Here is a 22,360-nt window from a genome sequence, read left to right on the forward strand (position 1 = left end):
TAACAGAATCCCAGAAGGACAGGAGAAAATGGACAGGAATAAAAAGGTACCCAAAGAAATAATAGCTGAAAACCTCCATAATTTGGCAAAAGACAGAAAACTATAGATTCAAGAATTTGAGGGGCTTCCCTGGTGGCACAGTGGTTAAGAATCCGCCTGCCAATGCAGGGGACACGGGTTTGAGCCATGGTCCGGGAAGATCCCACATGCCACAGAGCAACTAAGCCCGTGCACCACAACTACTGAGCCTGCGCTCTAGAGCCCGCGAGCCACAACTACTGAAGCCCGCGTGCCTAGAGCCCATGCTCTGCAACAAGAGAAGCCACCACAATAAGAAGCCCACACACTGCAACAAAGAGAAGCCCCTGCTCACCACAACTAGAGAAAGCCCGTGAACAGCAAGGAAGACTCAACACAGCCAAAAATGAATGAATTAATTAATTTTTTAAAAAAAAAGAATGTGAGTGAATCCCAAACAGGATAAACTCAAATTCACACCAGGATGCAGCATAGTCTAACTTCTAAACCTTAAAGACAAAGAAAGATCTTGAAAGAAGCAAAAAAAGAAATGATTCACTAACTATAGGGGAAAAACAATTTGAACGACAGTGGATTTTTCAGTAAAATATATGGGGGCCAAAAATAAGTGGCACATTTTTCAAATACTGAAAGAAAAGAACTCTCAACACAGAATGCTATACTGAACAAAAATATCTTTCAGGAATGAAGAGAAAATCAAGACATTCTTAGATGAAGGAAAACTAAGAGAATTTGTCATCAGATAACTTACCCTAAAAAATGCCTGAAGGAAGTTCTCTAAATAGAAAGGAAACAATAAAAGAAAGAATTGTAAAATATCAAGAAAACTGAAAGAACACAGCAAGCAGAAGTATGAGTAAAAACAATAGACTGTCCTCTTCATTATGTTTAACGGTGCAAGCAAAAATAATAACACTGTGTAATGTGATTCTAAATATACATGGAGTTCTGTTTTTCACTTCCACATATAAGGAGCTTGGAATTCACCACTCCATCCTAAAAACAAGTAAAAAGCTGAACAGACTGAAAAAATCAATAACTCTTCTTGGGCAAACAAGAGACTGGACAACACAGGACAAATCACTGCTCCCAAGAAGGGAGAGACTAAGAGGTGAATGTAGGGAGATGTGGCTTTCTGGAGCAGAGACTCGTAAGCAGAACCTGCCATGGGAACCAGTGTTGGGGTTGGAAAGCCGGAATTATAACTGACAAATTGCTGTGCCAACAACTCTGAGTATTAAAATCTCTAGGCGGGGGGGGGGGGGGGGGGCTTCCCTGGTGGCGCAGTGGTTGAGAGTCCGCCTGCCGATGCAGGGGACACGGGTTCGTGCCCCAGTCTGGGAAGATCCCACATGCCGCGGAGCGGCTGGGCCCGTGAACCATGGCCGCTGAGCCTGCGTGTCCGGAGTCTGTGCTCCGCAACGGGAGAGGCCACAACAGTGAGAGGCCCGCGTACCGCAAAAAGTAAAAAGACTAAAACATAATCATAGGACTATAGAATGTCCCCTCACAGCTGAGGACCACATTACTAAAGGTCTATTTATAGCAGTTCCTTTTACCCAGTACATCATGTCCAGCTAACAAAAAAAAATTAGAATGCATACATACCAAAAGGCCAAAAACACAATTTGAAGAGACAAAGCAATCATCAGAAGCAGATATGGCAGAGATGTTGTAATTATCAGACTAGAAATTTAACACAACAATGATTAATACACTAAGGACTCTAATGGATAAAGTAGACAGCATGCAAGAAAAGATGTGTAATAATAATAGCAACAATATATTCAATTACATATTCTTATGTATATGTTTTAGGCATGTGTGTTTATATAATACATATATATGTACATATATAATATATATAATACATATATAATATACATATATGTATGTATAATACAAATGCTTATGTTTGCTTATATATAAATAAAATGAATGGCAGCAAAGATACAAGGGACTAGAGGAAGGAATTAGGATTATTTTATTATTATACAGTACTGACACTACCTGTGTAGTGGTATAGTGTTGTTTGAGAGTAGACTTGGATTAGTTGTGAATGTATATTGCAAACTCTAGGTCAACCACTAAAAAAAGTCAAAAAAAAAAGGAGTCTAACTAATATACTAAGAAAGGAGAAAAATAAATGAAGGAAGTAAAGAGACATTTTAAAAGGCAAGGTTTCTTTTTTTTTCAATATTTATAGATTATACTCCATTTAAATTTATTACAAAACAGTGGCTGTGTTTCTCTGTGCTGTATAATATATCCTTGCTGCTTATCTATTTTTTTTTAACATCTTTATTGGGGTATAATTGCTTTACAATGGTGTGTTCGTTTCTGCTTTATAACAAAGTGAATCAGTTATACATATACATATACATATATTCCCATATCTCTTCCCTCTTGCGTCTCCCTCCCTCCCACCCTCCCTATCCTACCCCTCCAGGCGGTCACAAAGCACCAAGCTGATCTCCCTGTGCTATGCGGCTGCTTCCCACTAGCTATCTACCTTACGTTTGGTAGTGTATATATGTCCATGCTAAAAAGGCAAGGTTTCTTAACTTCAACAGAATTTAAAACAAAGACACCAGTAGACTGAAAATATCTGTATATCCTAGAGCTACTAAATATGTTATACAAAATAGACTAAAAACACTCTAAATATATTAAAATGAAATTATAAAAAATGTTCAAGTATCCATAGGAAGGTAAGAAAAAAAAGAGAAGCAAAAACCAAAGAGAACAAAAAGAAAGCAAAAAATAAAATGACAAACTAAGTCCTAACATACCAACAATTATATTAAATGTAAATGGTCTAAATACAAGAATTAAAACACAAACTGGCAAAATTGATTTAAAATTATAATCCAACTATATACTGTCTACAAATTCACTTCAAATATAATGACATAGGCAGGCTAAAAATCAAAGGTAAAAAGATATACTATACAAATATTAATATAAGGAAAACAGTAGCGACTATATCAACATCAGACAAAGTAGACTTCAGAGAAAAGAAAGTGGACAGAGAGGACATTATAGAGAGAAACATTATGTAATAATAAAAGGATCGGTCCACCAAGAAGACATAGCAATCCTAAATGTGTATGCACCAAACAACAGGGCTGCAAAATATATGAAACAAAAACTCAAGGGACTAAAAGGAAAAATAAACATGTCCACAATTATAGTTGGAGATTTCAAACCCTCTCTCTCAACAGTTGATAGAACAAGTAAACAGAAAAATCAGAACTCAGTAACACCATCAACCAATGGGATCTAACCAACATTTATAAAATAATCCATCCACTAACAGCAGAATACACATCTTTTCAAGTGTCCATAGAACATATACCAAAATAGACCATATCCTGGGCCATAAATAAACTTTGACAGATTTTTAAAAACTGAAATATTAAGGAAGGTTTTCTTCAACTACAGCAGAATCAAACTAGAGATCAATAATAAAAAGATAACAGTAAATGTTCTAAATACTTGAATAGTCCACGGAACAAAAAAAGAAGTATCAAGGAAAGTGAAAAAATACACTGAATTGAATGAAAATTAAAATATAACATATAAAACTTTGTGGGATACAGCGAAAACAGCACTGAAAGAGAAACTCAGAACACCAAATTCATACGTTATAAAAGAGGAAAAAAATCTCAAATCAATAATTGAAGCCCTGGGGCTTCCCTGGTGGCACAGTGGTTGAGAGTCCTCCTGCTGATGCAGGGGACACGGGTTCGTGCCCCGGTCTGGGAAGATCCCACATGCCGTGGAGCGGCTAGGCCCGTGAGCCATGGCCGCTGAGCCTGCGTGTCCGGGGCCTGTGCTCCGCAATGGGAGAGGCCACAACAGTGAGAGGCCCACGTACCACAAAAAATAAAAATAAAATAATTGAAGCCCTGACTCAAAAGCCTAGTAAAGGAAGAGCAAAATAAACCCAAAACAGAAATATAAAAGGAAATAATAAAGGTAAGGCTAGAAACCAATGAAATGGAAAACAGAAAAATAGAGAAAATCAATGAAACAAAGAGCTGGTTCTTTAAACATATCAATAAAATTTACAAACCTCTTGTAAAACTAATGAAGAAAAAAAGAGAAAAGACAAAATCATCCATATCAGGAATGAAACAGGATATCACTATAGACCCTGCAGAAATCAAAATTATAATAAGAGACTACTACAACTAACTCTACACATAAAAATTTAACAATGTAGATGAAATGTACCAATTTCTCAAGAAACACAAAGTACCATAACTCACCCAATATGAAATAAGTTGAATCACTCTGTAACTATTAATCACATTTAATTCATAATTTTTAAACTCCCCCAAAAGAAATCTTTAAGCCCAGCTGGTTTGACACCAGTTCCACACAATCTCTTTCAAAAAGTATAGGAGAAGGAAGCACTCTCCAATTCATGCTATAAAGTTAGTATTACCTGATACCAAACAGACAAAAACAGTACCAAAAACCAAAACCAAAGAAAAAAAAATACCCCTAAACCCTGCAAACTAATATCTCTTATGAATATACCTGTAAAAATCTTTTTAAAAATTTTTTAAATGTTAGCAAATAGAATTCAGCAATATATTAGAATTATATGCCATAACCAAGTGAGGTTCATTCCAGAGATGCAAACAAGGCTTTCTGAATATTTAAAATTCAATGTAATCTACCATATCAACAAAATACAGGGAAAAAAGTCACATAATCATATCAATTGAGGCATTAAAAAATTGACAAAACTTAACATCCATTCATGAGAAAAACTCTCAGACAACTACAAATAGAAGAGGATCTCCTCAAATTGTTAAATAGCATCTACAAAAATCCTAGAACTAACATACTTAATTGTGAAAGACTGAATGCTTTCTCCCTAAAATCAGGAACAAGACAAGGATGTCTGCTCTCAACACTCTTATTCAACACTGTGTTAGAAATTCCACCTATTGCAGAAAGGCAAGAGAAAGGAAGAAAAGGCATATATATCAGGAAGGAAAAAATAAAACTTCGTCAATAATGTAAGTATTATTGTCAACACAGAAAAACAAAAGAAAAGTAAACCAAAAAAAAAAAATCTTACAATAAGTGAGTTCATTAAGGTTACAAGGTAAACATACAAAACTCAATTGTATTTCAATATACTAGCAATAATCAGGGACAGTAAAATGTTAAATATAGTACCATTTACAAATTTCAGAAAAAGTGAAATGTTTTGGTGTAATTCTAAGAAAACATACACAGGACTTGTACACTGAAAACTACGAAACTGTAACGAAAGAAAGCAAAGATCTAAATAAATGGAGAGCCATGCCGTATTCATGGATTGGAAGACTCAACATAGTATAGACATCAATCTCTCAAAATTGATGGTTTAATGCAATTCCTATTAAAATCTCTGTAAGAACTTTCATAAAGACAAGACTATTTTAAAATTTATGGAAAGCCACAGTAAACAGAATAGCTAAGACACTTTAGAAAAAGAGTGAACTGAAAGGAATCAGTCTACTGGATTTCAAAACTTTTTATATAGCTACAGTAATCAAGACTTTGTGGTATTAGTGGAATGTAGACACAAAGATCAATGAAACAAAATTGAAAACCGTAAGTCAATTCACATAAATATGCTCAATTGATTTTTTTATAAAGGCACAAAAGCAATTCAATAAAGCAAAGATAGGCTTTTCAATAAATAGTGCAAGAGTATTTGTACATCCATAGGTGAAAACAAACCAAAAAACAAACAAAACACTTGACCTAAGTCTGACACTTGATACAAAAATTGACTCAAAATGTAAAACTTTTAGAAAAAAACATAGGAGAAAATCTTTGGAATCTTAGTCTATGCAAAGCATTCTTGGACGTGACACCAAAAGTATGATCCCTAAAAATCTAATTGATAAATTAGACTTCATCAAAATTGAGACCTTTTGCTCTGTGAAAGATTCTGTTTAAAAGGATGAAAAGAGGGGCTTCCCTGGTGGCGCAGTGGTTGGGAGTCCGCCTGCCGATGCGGGGGACACGGGTTCGTGCCCCGGTCCGGGAGGATCCCACATGCCGCGGAGCGGCGGGGCCCGTGAGCCATGGCCGCTGAGCCTGCGCGTCCGGAGCCTGTGCTCCGCAGCGGGAGGGGCCACAGCAGTGAGAGGCCCGCGTACTGCAAAAAAAAAAAAAAAAAAAAAGGATGAAAAGACAAGTTACAGAATGACAGAAAATATTTGCAAACCACATGCCCAAAAAAAGACAAGTATTTCGATTTATAAAGAATTCTCAAAATTCAACAGTAAAAATTTAAAAAGTTAATTCAATTTGAAAGTGGGGAAAAGACATGAACAGACATTTCACCAAAGAGAATGTCAAATAAGCACATTAAAACATATTCAATATCATTAGCTATTAGGGAAATGTAAATTAAAACCCCAGTGCGATAAATCACTCCACACCTATCAAAATGGCTAAAATAAAAATTAGTAGCAGCACTAAATGCTGGTGTGAATGCAGAGAAATTGGGTCACTCACACATTGCCGGTGGGAATGTAAAACAATACAGCCACTGAGGGAAACAATATAACAGTTTCTTTAAAAAACTAATTATGCAACTAACAAATGACTTAGCAATTATACTCCTGAGCATTTATTTATCTCAGGGAAATGAAGTCTAATGTTCACACAAAAACCTGTATACAAATGTTCACAGCAACTTAATTTATAATAGCCCAACATTGGAAGTAATCTAGATATCCTTCAAAGAGTGAATCATTAAACTGTGGTGCATCCATACCATGGAATACTACTCAGCAATAAAAAGGAACAAACTGTTGATACACACAACAAACTGAATAAATCCCCAGAGAATAATGGAGTTATATACTATATGATTCCATTTATATAACCTTCTTAAAATGAAAAAATTACAGAAATGGACAACAGATTAGTGGTTGCCAGGGGTTAAGGAGGTGGAGCCAGGAGGAAAGTGGGTGTGGTTATAAAAGGGCAACACAAGAGATCTTGTGGTGACGGAACTGTTCTATATCTTGACTGTATCAGTGTTAATATCCTGGCTGTAATATTCTACCAAAGTTCTGCAAGATGTTACCATTAGGGCAAACTGATAAAGAATACACAGATTCTTCCTGCATTACTTCTTACTGATGCATGTGAATCTGCAATTATCTCAAAAAGTTTAAAAAATATATACTCAAACCTCCAAATAAATTATGCCATTCAATGAGGAAAAATAAAATTTTATTTTATTTTTTAAAATATTTATCTATTTGGCTGTGTTGGTTCTTCGTTGCAGCACACAAGATCTTCCTTGCAGCACATGGGATCTTTCGTTGCGGCGCTTGTTGGGGGACACAGGCTCTTCACTGCAGCGCGCGGGCTTCTCTCTAGTTATGGCGTGCGGGTTTTCTCTTCTCTAGTTGTGGCGCGGGCTCCAGGGCACGTGGTCTCCGTACTTTGTGGCACACGGGCTCTCTAGTTGAGGTTCAAGAGCTCAGTAGTTGTGGCGTGCAGGCTTAGTTGCCCCACGGCATGTGGGATCTTAGTCCCCCCACCAGGGATCGAACCTGCATCCCCTGCATTGGAAGGCAGATTCTTTACCACTGGAACATCAGGGAAATCCCCAAAACTAAAATTTTAAACAGCCATGATACATTGTTTCGTGAACGAAGTGATAGCAAGGTTTCATAATTGCGCTTTAACTGTATGCTAAACATAATTTCTTTAAAGTGCTATCATTATGGGAATTTTCAGTTAGGACTTGGTAATAGAGTTTAGCTGGAAGTTTTTTGCACATTTTGTAACATATCACAGGTAGATGACCTAGATTTCCACACTGTACTTTTTTATGACTAAAATACCAACTAACATACAAAATTCACTAAATTTAAATGGAGAAATATGAGGCTTGTTTGCCTGTTTGAATGCTAGCCAAAAGCTAAAGGAAACTGCTATACTATGAATAGCAGAAACAACTCTGTTTCAGAAACGAAGTTTATTTTAGAAATTAATTTCAAGCCTGTTTGAAAACAATTGTCATTCTAATAAGAATTAAAATTCAAACCATTTTGGATGATAAATATTTAAAAGCATTTGGTCTGGAAACTAAACTGGAACAGAGCAAGGAAACTAATGTTATCAAACCCACTGTGGTCCACACTGCTAACCGCTGGAAAAACATCCTCGTTCTGTAACCACCACTACAGTCATAGAAACATGATATTTATTCCTGAGGATCCAATTCTTATTTCATCTATCTTTTGTCTTCTTAGAAGACATCTTTAAAAGCTTTATTTTAAAAAAAAAATCCTGGGCTTCCCTGGTGGTGCAGTGGTTGGAAGTCCGCCTGCCGATGCAGGGGACGCGGGTTCGTGCCCCGGTCCAGGAGGATCCCGCATGCTGCGGAGCGGCTGGGCCCGTGGGCCATGGCCGCTGAGCCTGCGCGTCCGGAGCCTGTGCTCCGCAATGGGAGAGGCCGCAACAGTGAGAGGCCCGCGTACAGCACAAAAAAAAAAAAAAAAAATCCTTTGTGCACCCAATTCCTGATGCATGAACATGTACAAACATACCTAATCTTCTCTCCTAAATCCAGACTACATGAAATCCAATAGGAAGTCCCATTTCAAGCCCAGTGTCTTCCTTCTCTGCGTAATTTACCCATGCGTTTATGTTTGAGATCAACCTCCTCTAATTGCCATCATTGGAAAGAAACTACACTGTTTCCCAAGGTATATACTAAGCCTGTGCAGGGGGCACCAACAAAGTAGGGAGCATCAACCGACAGGAAAAGTGAAAGGTAGAAATCATCAAAGTTACGTATGAGGGGAAAATTAGAACTTAATTGAGCTATATGGCTTAGTACAGATCTCCTCAACTTACACTGGGGTTACATTTCAATAAACCCATCATAAATTAAAAATACTGTGAGTTGGAAATTACTTGATACATCTAACCTTCTGAACATCATAGCTTAGCCTAGCCTACCTTAAATGTGCTCAGAACACTTAAATTAGCCTACAGTTGGGCAAGATCATCTAACACAAAGCCTATTTTATAGTAAGTATTGAGTAGCTCATGTAATTTACGGTACTGAATACTGTACTGAAAGTGAAAACTAGGACGGTTGTATGGGGACAGGATGGTTATAAGTGTATGGGTTGTTTACCCTCGGGTCACGGGGCTGACAGGGAGCTGCAGCTCACTGCAGCTCACTGCAGCTGTCCAGTATCACAGGAGTATCAGACCCCATACTGCTAGCCCAGGAAAAGACCAAAATTCAAAATCCGGTCTCTACTGAATGCATATTGTTTTTGCATCATCATAAAGTCGAAAAATTCTGAGTCGAACCATCATAAGTCAGGGACTGTCTATAGCTGTATTAATTTGCTAAGACTGCTGTAACAAAGTACCACAAACTGAGTGGCTTGAACAACAGAAGTTTATCATCACAGTTCTGGAGGTTGATAGTCCAAATTCAAAGTGTCAGCAGGGTTGGTACCTTCTGAGGGCTGTGAGGAAGAATCAGTTCCATGCCTCTCCCCTCGTTTCTGGTGGTTTGCTGGCAATCTTTATCATACCTTGGCTGTAGGAGCATCACCTCAACCACTGCCTTCATCTTCATAAGTTAGTCTCCCTGTGTGAGTGACTGGGTCCAAATATCCCGTTATCCAGTCATTTGGGGTTAAGGCCCACCCTAAAGACCTCATTTTAACTTGATGGCCTCTATAAAAACCCTATCTCCAAATAAAGGTACATCCTGAAATACTGGGGGTTAAGACGCCAACACAGGAATTTCGAGGGAACGAAATTCAACTCATCCCAGTAGTGTTTCATTTTAAATGACTCTGGGAGGGAAAGGGCCACCCAGATCTTCACAGTGACTCTCCTCCCCCTCACCACATCTGAATGACTCCCCTTCCAAAGCTCTATTAGGCCATGGCTGTGTGTCCCTTTCTGTTATCGTCTCTTATCAGCTTTGCTTGTGTTGAGATTCTTGTCATTTTTTTCCTTAGTTTGTCCCCATTTCTAACTCTCTCTGTTCTAAAACTCAGTTTCTCCCCCAGCAAGGCCCTTGGTCTCATGGCCAGCCTTTGCATAAGAAATGGAAACTGGTACTATTGCTTTCACCTCTGGCTCACATGCCTTCAATTACCAAATGAAAATAGGTTGGATCAATGTGCAAATGAAGCCACAGTCAGCCCCACAAAATGAGAGTGAGTCAGTAGCAATCCTCCTTCACAAGAAAGCTCTCAAGTGAACAGAGGGTCTCCTGACCTCAGGGCATCCCCATACTTCCCACCTACACAAAAGATACAAACCAATTTTATAGTAAAAGATTATTGGAGAAAATATTCAAGTACTTTTTATCACGCCTATACTGAAAGTGACTATGAAGTGGTTTTATGTGGGAAAACATTTTAATCTGTAAAAACGTTGCATTTTATCCTGGAATCTAGTAGAAAAATCTTAAGTTTCGATATGCTAAAAAAATCATTAACTGAGTAAACGAATAATCTGATGATTGAATAATCTGAAGCAGTTAATAGGGTAAGAAAGAAAGTGTGCTATAAACTACCTTCTAGTGTTAAGCTAATCCATAATAGGGGTCCTTTGGATGCAAGATAAAATATTGATACATCTGGAGAAAAAGATATAGGTCTTATAGATATGATCGTTTTATAAGTAAAATATAACAAAGTACTGAGAACCTTAGTATCCATGGGTGTTTATATCAACCAGTTCGATACCTTTCTTTATACACAAAACTACAACAACAGAAGTGGTTGGATCCCTCTCATTTCCATAGTGCTTCTCCAATGTGGTACAAGGCAAACTGCAACGTGTCCTTCTTCCACTGAGCACATTTCTGTAGAGTGAATCCAGGCCAAACTAAACATCATTAAAGTAGTACCTTAAAGTTGGAATGGATGTTAAAAGCTTCTTTAATCCAACCCCCAGCTCACACATGACCCAAATAATTCATACCTGCCCCAAAAGTCATCTAATGTTTGATTTCCAATCTCTGGTGATGAGGGTCACTATACCTTACCCTAAAACCCCTTCCATTTTCTATACAGTTGTGAAAATATAATATCTACTTTTTTATTCATTTAACTACTCATTCAGCTGTTTATCACTTCAACAGATATTTATTGAGAACCTATTATGAAACCACCAGGCACTACACAATGTGCTATTATAATCCTTGTAGAGGACTTAGACATTTATGAAGAGCTTTCCACAAACATCAAGCCATTTAATCCTCACAAAAACCCTGTAAATAGACTCTGGTTATTAATTTGTTATTTCCACTAGAGATGAGAAAATTAAAGTTCAGAATTTAAGTCACATCACCAGTGAAAGAACTGAGAATCAAACTCGTAATTCTAGATAATACTCTTTCAAATGTATAAACTAACACAAATTCATCACCCCTTCACATAACGATGCTGATATACCTAAAGATATCACAGATTCCTGTTATGTATTCTCTTCTCCCCAGTAAACACCTCCAGATCCTCCAACGTTTCATCATACAATTTGGAGTTAAGACCCTGGACATACCCAGAACCGAGTATGATAGCCCATATGAAACAGGACCTGACCAGAAAAGGGAAAAAACTATCGCCCCCTTTGAGACATATTTTAAGTATTGTAGTCTATAATCAGATCAGTTTTGGGTAACCAGGGAATACTGTAGATTTACATTGAATTTGCAGCTAACATGTACTATCAGAAACTCATATCTTCCCACTCCTTTCTCTGCCCCCTCTTAATTTTGTCTGTTATATAGTGGAATTTTGAGACCTAATCACAAGACTTTAAAGTATGTCAAACACCTACACTTAGCACAGTTACTGAGGCAGCAACCTCCACAGAGTGGAGGTCAAAAACACAAGAACTGTTAGATAAAGTTGTTTAGCTTTTAATTTTATTTCACTTTTATAGGTATGTTTTATTTATTTGTATTTTTTTCTATTTACTGGGCATACACTTCCAGATTCAAGTATTAATACTACCACTAAATAATAGCAATTCAAACCTATGCAAATACTTCACATAAACTGTTTAATTTAATCTCATTAGGACCCTGTGAAGCAATTGACGATGAAGAAACTTTCGTTCCAAGAAATTAAATAAGTTTGCCCAAAAGTCACCAAGAACATGCTGGAGCTGGGATTCCAACCCAGATATATCTGACTTTGACCCAGCAGGCTGTCTCTCTGCCATGACCACCTTTTTGTTCTGAATAACTGAAAGCGTCATTTTTTGTTTGTCTTAGGACTGTTTAACTGCCAAAATGCTTTTCACATGGTAAACTACAAAACAGTGGGTTGTTTTTTCTTTTCTATTAGGAGTTTTCATCATTCTGACTTTTAGCCTAGTACTAGGCTATTATCATAGGTCCATTTTTTTTAACACATTCCTGATTATGGGACCTTTTTCTACCTCTTACATTTCTCACTAATCAATCTCATCCTTTTTCCCTAAAACTGTTCATTGAATTTTATTCCTTACCTCATTAAGATACCATCAAATGTCTCAAATGAGAAACTTCAGAGTCATTACTAATTCTGCTTGCCTTCTAACCCCAACACAGAATTTTTCATCAAGACTATAGCTCTTACTTCCCAAACATCTCTTAAATCCTTGATGCAGGCCCCAATAGTATTTTTCACATCATATTGCACTGGGCCCTAATTGATCCACCTGCTTCTAGTCTCCCTGGCTGCATTCCACCCCACACAATGCACCAGATTTATCTTCCTAACCACATAGCTAAGTATTTTTCAACTTTTAATAAGCTGACCCCAATCTATATTTCCTGCTGTGTATATCTCTACTCTCTGTTCCCCCATGCCCACATCTATGCTATGTGACCCACCCGTATCAAATAGCCCATGTTCTTTCACAATCTTGCTTTTTTGGATGCCATTTCCTCTGTCTGGAATGAGTTTCTTGTCCTGGCAAAGACCCAGCTCCTATCACCTCCAATACGCCTCCACATTCCTTCAGACAGAATTCACTGTTCTGACGTTTTTGCTAACACAACTTTTTGTACATAATTCTTATATAAACATTCATGCTTTGTTGCAATCATGTTTTCATTAACGGCCTCTCCTACATGAATGAGTTCCTCATAAACAACCATCTCGATATTTTTGCTTATCACCTTAGTACAGTGCCAAATACTGTACACAGTAGATGTTTAATAAATATTTTCATGAAAGAATGAAAGTACTTCCTTTGAGATCTGAGCTGACTAGAAATTTTCCTGTAATATATATTGGTCTGTTTAGTTACCTCCACATTTCTTCCTAATTGGTATTATTTGTTTTTGTACTGTTAGAATTTCAACTTTGAAATCTCCTGTACTTCTCAGGCTGTCTTCTCTTTTATGGTTTCAAAGTCATCTTTGTTCTGAACTTTTGACTCCACAGTAAGTCATGACTGACAGACTTTTGTGCATAAGAATTTAAAAATCCTCAGAAACTAGTCGATAACAATTTCCTAACACTTTGATGAGGATTATGATTGACAACCACATGATAGGTGAGAATCTGCCCTTTTACTAAGAACTTCAGTTCCCCTCAATCATCCGGAATCCCCAAATTCTCTACAAACTCATTTGGTCTGATATTCACATCTCAGTAATGCCAAGTCAGCACTGGCGCACAGATAGACAAGAAAATGTTATCTGCCCATTTTGCAAATGGGAAAATTAGACCCAGAATGACCAAGGAGACTATCTGATATAGTTAAGCAAGTAGACCCTATACTAAAAAGAAGGTCTAATAAGGCCTCTGCTCCAAAAACTGGCTCATTTCCTTCCTTACATATTTCTTTGTGTTTTATTTCCCTAAGGGCTTTATAGAAATTTCTATCATTTGCAATCTGTTCTTCTTAGTTATATGAATCTATTTTCTCTTCAACCATCATTTTTCTTTCCTTGACTTAAAAAAAGAAAATAAAGAACCAGCTTTACTAAAAACATGTTGCAGCTCTCCTACACTTCAGTAAGTACAGAAGCTAAAACTGACTTACTTTACTGCATGTTCTGTCATTCACCTAATGGTATAATCTAAGGGAATAACCTCTGGTTTGAAAATTGTAAGGGCACATCTTAAGACTGGACAAACTTAAATCTGATGTGAGTACAAGTCATGGAATTTTTTGGCTTGGTGTGTCCTTGGAAATTATCCAGGCTAACCCTTTCTTTACTAAAGGCTGGTGAAAACTGAAGCTCAGAAAGGCCAGTGACTTTTCTGGGGTCACAGATCAAGATTATAAGCCAGGCCAAGAACAGAACTCAACACTCCTGACTCCCTTCCCAGTGCGCTTTCTACTTTTGGTTATTTCAAGTACGGAGACCACACCTTGTTATTACCTTGCCTAGACTCAAAGCTAAACAATGGTAATAGAATGATGGGATATGAAAGTGATTAATCTTTAAGAGAAAAGAAAGCCTTCTGATATGCTTCATAGCAGTCATCACTTTGAGTATGGAAAAACACATGGGTTTCTGAACACACTGATGTCTTCAGCTCTATTACCAGAGAGTGGGATTGTTGAGGGTCTACCATATCCTAGTTATTGGGAATAGTGAACACCATGGACCTAGCTGCCTGCCTTATGGAGCAAGCCCATACGGGAAGATAGATATTATATAAATCATTATAAACAATTAAGTAAAAACTTACAATATGCAAAGAGATGAATCGGCTGCTATGGGAATATGTTACTGAGAGCCCCAACCTGGTCTGGGTTATCAAAAGTATGTCCCTGAGGCACTGATGTTGAACCTGAAATCCAGAGGATATGTAAGGGTTCCAATGGGAGTATTCCATCAGAGGGCATAGAATTAGGAAGATCAAGGGTGCAGAGAATGCTGCACGGTTGTGTTTAGAAAACTGAGAGATGTACCACAGGGCTAAGGCAAATGTAGTGACAGGAGACAGAATTAGAGACAGAAGTGTAACCAGATCACCCAGAGCTGTGTAGATCATGTTAAGGGCTTGGGAATCCCTTAGGCATTTTAAGCAGGGGGAAATGTGACCAGATATACATTTTTAAAAGATCATTCTTTTTATTAGGAGAATGGGTATTATTTATTAGGAGAATGAGTATTATTAGGAGAATGGGTTAAAAGGATAGCATGTAGACAGACCAGGCAGGAGGTGAACACCTAGGCCAGGTGAGACATGTACATAGTCTGTACTCTGGACCTCCCAGTTTAATTCAGCAGTACTCTCTATTCCAATGACATAGCTTGTGTTTCTTCTTTGTCTTTTTTAATGAAAGGCAAACCAGTTAGTCAACACTGCTCTTAATAAACACAATCTTTAAAAAAGATAGCAGCCACCTAATGGATATTTTAAAACAATTATTTTTCTGTATCATTGAAGGAAGTTTTTCATGTTGCATTAGGGTTGTAATTGTAACTGTACTTGGACTAACTGCAAACATTATCACTGTAAAGAGCTTTGACTTAAACCATACATTTTCAGCGCAAATAACATGAGTGAGTAAACAACTCCATCGAAGTAACAGTAAAGTGCTATCCATCGTGTTTATTTTGATTGTGCTCTGTGTTAATTTTTCACTTATGGTTTTGGTGTAGGTTGGATAGTAAAAATGGATGGAATACACAGAATAATGCATTGACTTCATGAAAGGATCCAAAAATATTCTGTCAAATCATTTTGATGATTGCTGCAATAAGCAGATATCATAAATATGTACTTTTGGAAAAATTTACCTGAAGTAATTTTAGGTTTTCAAAAAGAATTGTTTTCACATAAATAAATTATCTTATTTTCTTAAGGAAACCAATGGACAGTTTTCATCACCTTGTGTGATACAAGACCTAACTATAACATATAAATGAGTGCTACCATTTATTACTCTCTTTCTGACAATCTGAATTATCTTTTGGATATTACTCTGAATGATAAATCAAGTGATTTAAAAGTAGAGCTCAAAATTGGAAAATTGAACTTGTAAGTGCTTTTATCTTAAGTAGACAATATGTTAATATACCTTGAAGAGTAAGTGCTCTAGCTTTGAGCTAACTTTACGACAACAGGTTCTTCAGTGAGTGATTTTAGACTAATACAATATGCAGGTCTTGGGAATCAGGGTTAAGTATGAATTGTTATTCATCATGAAAGCCCAACTCAGCAGATATGTAAACTGTTTTACTCTGATAAATAGTATAATACATTCAACCAACTGTCACTGAATAATGATAACTTTTCTTTGGAGAAAGACAAATAATTTATTTCTAAGAACTACTGTTTTGTATATCGTTATTTTATCTTATTTTATTTCAACTTTTGATTTAAAAGAGAAATGGCTCTTGCTAAGACAATGTGGAATATTCATTTTTTCCCAAGTTGGCCTGGGGTATACCAGTGCTAGAATCTCTGGTTTTGAGGGGAGTAGATTTTGTTTCATTATTCTTTTAGAAAATTGAATAATTTTTCACCATTTATTCCTTTTCGAAATCCCTGGTTTTACTGATCAGTAAAGACAGCAGGTGATGATAAGCCCCAGTCCCATCCCCAATATATAGGACTGAGTGGTAAAGCAAATTCCTGCATGTCTGCTTCACGTTCGTAAAACAAAGGACCCTGAAATTAAAACAAAAAGGGGGCTTTTACATTTAATTGTGTCTGTCTCCGCCAGTTCTGTTCCAACATGGACCTGTATGTGCCGTTTACTTTTAAATTCCTCACCATTTTCCTAAGTACACAAAACCTGGGGAAACAACAACGAATCTTGTTGTATCTGTTTATTTCTTCTAGGTTGGACGAATTGAAGACTTTCTATACCAATTAGAGGATAGTTTCTTAAAAACTAAAAAACAGAGAACTGCTCGAAGGCAAAAAACAAAAATGAAGCGGCTTCAAACTGTGCAGCAAAAGCTAGTCACTGGAGAGCAGGCAACACCACCGAGACGTTCCAGAAAAAGGGCCAATGGCATCCCGCCAGCCTGACTGTGACAGCCCAGCAACAAAGGCCTACGCCAAAAGAATGAGGTGGTGCCCCTCTTGGCAAAGAGGGTCTACACTTCGTTAATCTCAACTGGCAGCAATAAATGTTCTCAGCAAGTTTGGCCTGACTCTTGCTCAAATTCGTCTTTCTTAGTTAAATAGCTTATAAAACAACCATTGCTGCCTCTTTCACCTGTCTTGCTCTTTCAACATTGACTGAAGTACACCAGGTCTACCCGAGTCCACTTACAGTATATGTGCATATTCATGTGTATTCATTAAGGATTAGTCACATACCATATACAGATATGGATAATATAAATGCAGATTTTTTAAATTATAAAATGGATAATATACTTTCTCAATCCTTATAGAGTTAGCCCTATGTGGTATGGCTGATATCATCAGTTATTTCACTAACATCTGTATTCTTTCCTCTGGATCTTTCATATCCCCTCCCCTTAAATGACTCAACACAAATGCATATATTTGACAAGATAATGAGTCAAGAGCCATTACTCAAGACCTCAGTTAACAACAAGGAGGTCTGAAGACAGAGTAAGAAGATGGGACCCATATACAGAGTAAAATAAACAAGAAAATGTACATTTTAAAAATAATGGAAAAAATAAGATCTCAGAGTACATTAATAACATGAAAAGGAAAAAAGGGAATAAAATATTTAATGCTGAATTTTTCATTATACGGTGAGATTGTAAAGGAATCAATAATTTAGCCTTACGTATGTTAGATCTGTGTAGTCGTAATTATGCAAGATATAAATATTTTGAAACTTTTAAATAAATTACGACCTTGATTTCCCTGTGGACCATTTGCTTAATTCTCACCTTTATCAAATAGTTTCCTCTTTTACCCCACTCCACCCAGAGATCATCATCATTGCCATCATGTTCCCTCAGGTTAGTTATTAATATAATGGTAGTCAGTTAAAGACAGGGGCGTTTAAGAAACTCCTTTTTGTTTCTAGACTCACACCAGCAAGGCATCTCAGTTCTGTTCTCATAAGTACTGGAAAATAATTTCTTTCTATGGACACTTGAGTCTGTAACCAAATGTGGGAGTCTAAGAAAAATGGCTCAGCCTCCCATCCAGCCAGCTCTGCTGTTATCCCTTTTGACCACTGTCCAGGAATTTCCTATTAATAAATATATATATATATATTTATATCCTTATAACATTATATATATATATATATATATATATATCCTTATAACATCTCTAGGAAACAGAACTTGTTGAGCTTTGAATTTAACTTCAGTGTTAAAATTTTATTTCCAAAAGAATTTCTATGTTCTGTAATACTTTAATTAATTGTTTAATTGGGATGGAATCTTAGCACTGCCTGTTTTCTGAAAGCCCTGTTGATATTCAGTAGCTGTTCAATTGCTTTATCTTTGTTCTTCAAAAATTAGTGTTCTCTCATTCCACAGTGCTAAAAGATTATATTTGAAAATAATATAGTTACAATTATTAGATTATGGTTTCACTGTTTGACCACTTCCCCCAAATCCAATACTAAATATCCATTGGTTGTTTTTGGCTGGGGCTTGGGTAGGGAAAGGAAGGCAGTTCCAGTTGGTCTTAGGAAGGATGATATAAAATGAAAATTCAAAAGAAACTTTTTTTCAGAAAAAAATTAATCAACACTCATAGCTCTTCAACAAGGTATCAAATAATTAGAATTCTTAATAGGTGTAATAGCAATGTCCATAGGAATGAATTTCGCTCATTGTTTCAACATTAGTGTCAAGAGCCTTGAATAGCAATAATGCAGATGAAGGATTTGTAAAGCAATATATTAGTTTAAAAAAAAATAATACCAGAGAAAGCAAAGTTTACAAAGTACTTTCAGAATGCTTATTTTATATCCACTTCATAAGAATTTCTTCATGTATGCATTTTCTCCCTTTACAATTGAAGAAACCAACACCCAAAGAGGTTAATGCCTTGCTTGACTCTGAAGACTTGTTCTGTGCCATACTTGCTGTTTGAAATGTGATCCATGAAGCAGGAGCACCAGCATCACCAGGGAATTCATGAGGAAAGCAGAATCTTAAACTCCTCCCCAAACCTACTACCTCAAAGTCTGTACTTTTAACAAGCTCCCTAGGTAATTTATATATGCCCATTAAAGTTTGAGAATTGCTTTTATCATATTGGAAAATATTTTCCTGTCTGTTCAAAGTTAACATGACACAGGGCCTGATGATATGCTACTCTTAGGTTTTGGTCCAAAAATATTTCCTAATATGATCATTTCTGCAAAGGTTTATGCACCAAAAGAACGAAAAATTAAAAGTTCAGTAATTACAGAAAATGTGTTTTTCCTCTGCCATTTTATTCTAAGATAGATAGGATTTTATTCTGTAACATTTCAAAAACATGAAGCAAAACAAAAGAAAGACATATGGGCCAAAAAGAAGTGGTATACGCTTGATGATCAGACCAATTTAACTATTATTAATTGTATAGCTAGTCCATGACCTAAATGTTTCAATCGTTTCCTCTGTCTTCCCCTATCATTTCTCCTATGTCCCTCCATCATTTACTGACATATCTAGATGGGAAGCAGAGCTCTGCTGATCTCTAGAGCTAGGGGCAACTTATCTTCCAAAATATCTAAACAGATTCTTTCCAACTTGTCTACATCAGGGTGATTAATTCTGTCCATAAAATGTATTTGAGGAGACTGCCACTGGGTGTTATTCTGTAAGAAATAGTTCAAGTTCAGGAGTCCCACCCCCAGAGGAGGAATCCCAAAGGAGGCCACCTATGATCACATGAAAATCCTGTGTGTTCTGACCCATGTCTTCCTTAATGTCAGGTACTTGATCATTCTCAGTCATTCCTTCATCATTCTTCAAGGCACTTTGGTATTGTTTGTACGTGTAGGGGTTCAGAATATGTCATCCTAAAATATGCTACATTGGCATACTTATTATTTTGAATTAAAGGTATTTGAGAAACTGCCAATGCAAGAAGAACATTCTGAACTTCCTTTGTCCTCCGAAAGCAGGAAATAAATCTCCCATATGAAAGGTACGCTCCTCTGTAAAAGGAGGTAAAAGACATCCTTACTGCCAGAGACAGGGAAATCGGGGCCATAAAAGGCTATATTAAACAAACCTCGTTATTTCTTCACTGTTTACTAACCCCAGCCCAAACACCTCTGTCTTGGTAATTATAAACAAATTTATTATTTCTTTGTCTAAAAGGTACAAAAGCTTCCTGCTTTGGTCACTTCTTTGAGTCTCATATCTTGGTGAGGCTCCTGCACATACATACGTAAATTAAATAGTTTTTCTCCTGCTAATCTGTCTTTTTATTACCGGTGGATCTGAACCAATAACCTAGAAGAGTAAAAGGAAAATTATTTTTCCTCCCCTACAGATGTTTTTCTCAGCTTTTCAGTTTCAAATTTTTCAAACCTATGGAAAAGTGGCAAGAATAGTACAATATAACTGATATACCCCTGGCGTGGATTTCCCCAATTATTAACATTCTGTCTCACATGCATTTGCGTTCTCTCTGCTCCTTGTCTCTCTCTCACCTTCTCCCCTTCTCTCTCCCTCTCTCTCTCTCTGTCATCAAGTAAAACACATTCCATAAAAAACCAAATTGTTTCTTTTAGTAGAATTACTTTATCATGAATACACTATGTTAATCCCCCATTTGCAGGTCTACATTTGTTCTCTGCATCAAATCAGACAAGTGAGCACAGCTACTTATAAACTGCTGGGGCAAGTGGCTATGGACAGCACGCACTACACTGTCTCTGTCTTCCTCCTCCCTGCCGGCCTTTCTGGAGCATTGCTTTAATGATCACAACAGCATTCAGCAGGGGCAGGGTTCTTGAAGAAGGAAAAGTAAGTAACAAATGCTGTTTGTTACTTGCTAGCAAGGTACCACCTCAGAACTGGTAATTCATACTTTTTTGTATCTTCAAGGATGGCCAATCTTTTTGAGCACAGATGTTGCAATATTTGAAAACAGCCAAATTTTACTCAGAACCCAGATCAGTGACTACAGTAGATGGTCAACTGAGTAATGTTACTCTGTGTCCAAGACTGTGTGCCTCTCTGAAGTAATGGCAGGCACAAAGGCAACTGCACTGAAATAAGAAGAGCTTTCCAAGTGACTTCTCTGAAGAGAACCAGGTTTACCTTGGTATCTACACACTATTGATAGTATGTTTGTTTCTATTTGCTTCTGATGGAACAGAAAATTGGATAAATTTTAAAACCTCTCTAGAAAGCAATTTGTCAGTGTGTATCGTGAGCGCTAAAGATGTTTATAGCCTTTGCCCCAAAATTTCTTTTAGGAGACTATACTAGAGGAATAATCAAATACATGTTATAAAAGTTTATATTCATCACAGGGTTATTTTAAATAGAAAAATAAAATGAACTCAACCAAAATTTTCCAACATAGGTAATAGACTAAATGATTAATGACAGTCTATCCAATGCTTAACCTAATCACAATGTAAAAAATTTATCATGTTAAAAGAAAAAAGTAAGATATAAAACTATATAAGCACAATTATAACTAGGTTATAAAATATATGCATATAAAAGACTGGAAGGACATACAATAAGATATTAAAAATGGTTACCTTTAGTGGAGACAGTTCTGGGTGATTTTATTATCTTTTCCCTAATATACAATAAGTATATGTTCCTTGATAATAAGAAAAAACTTTAAAATATTATTATTTAGTATCACTCTGCAGAGAAAGACCAATTCTTATCAGCTTTTCTTTGCCTGTTTACAGGAAAAAAATTATATATTCTGAAAACTTGCATCTCAGATAATTGCTGTTGCATAGACAGAAGCCAGTGGAAATATTTTATTTGCAGAACTCTAGGGGGCATAAAAATTTTTATGACTACCTCCACCAAACATCCATGGGATACACAGTCCAGAAGGTCACTGAAGTAACTGTAACACAGAGCACCAATTATGGTGTTAACCATAACCATAACCATAAAAGTAACAAAACTGGAACTTCCCTGGTGGCACAGTGGTTAAGAATCCACCTGCCAATGCAGGGGACACGGATTTGATCCCTGGTCTGGGAAGATCCCACATGCAGCGGAACAACCAAGCCCGGGCGCCACAACTACCGAGCCTGCGCTCTAGAGCCTGCAAGCCACAACTACTGAGCCCACGTGCTGCAACTACTGAAGCCCACGCGCCTAGAACCCGTGCTCTGCAACAAGAGAAGCCACCGCAATGAGAAGTCCGGCGCGGCAACGAAGAGTAGCCCCCGCTCGCCACAACTA

The 22,360-nt window shown here is 37.0% G+C and overlaps 1 protein-coding gene across 1 annotated transcript in view; it reads left to right on the forward strand.

Annotated features, from left to right (window-relative positions):
• SPATA16 (spermatogenesis associated 16) overlaps positions 1 to 17,182 on the forward strand; it is a 226,556-nt gene extending 209,374 nt beyond the window's left edge. Inside the window, exon 10 of the mRNA XM_027111622.1 lies at positions 16,866 to 17,182. Coding sequence (XP_026967423.1) covers positions 16,866 to 17,057 — 192 coding nt within the window. The 3' untranslated portion in view covers positions 17,058 to 17,182. The remainder of the gene's footprint in view (positions 1 to 16,865) is intronic.
• The last annotated feature ends 5,178 nt before the right edge of the window (positions 17,183 to 22,360 follow it).

The sequence above is a fragment of the Aethalodelphis obliquidens genome, unplaced genomic scaffold (genome assembly GCF_003676395.1).
Source record: "Aethalodelphis obliquidens isolate GAN/ISIS:26980383/991018 unplaced genomic scaffold, ASM367639v1 scaffold1, whole genome shotgun sequence".
In the NCBI taxonomy this organism is placed as follows: Eukaryota; Metazoa; Chordata; class Mammalia; order Artiodactyla; family Delphinidae; genus Aethalodelphis; species Aethalodelphis obliquidens.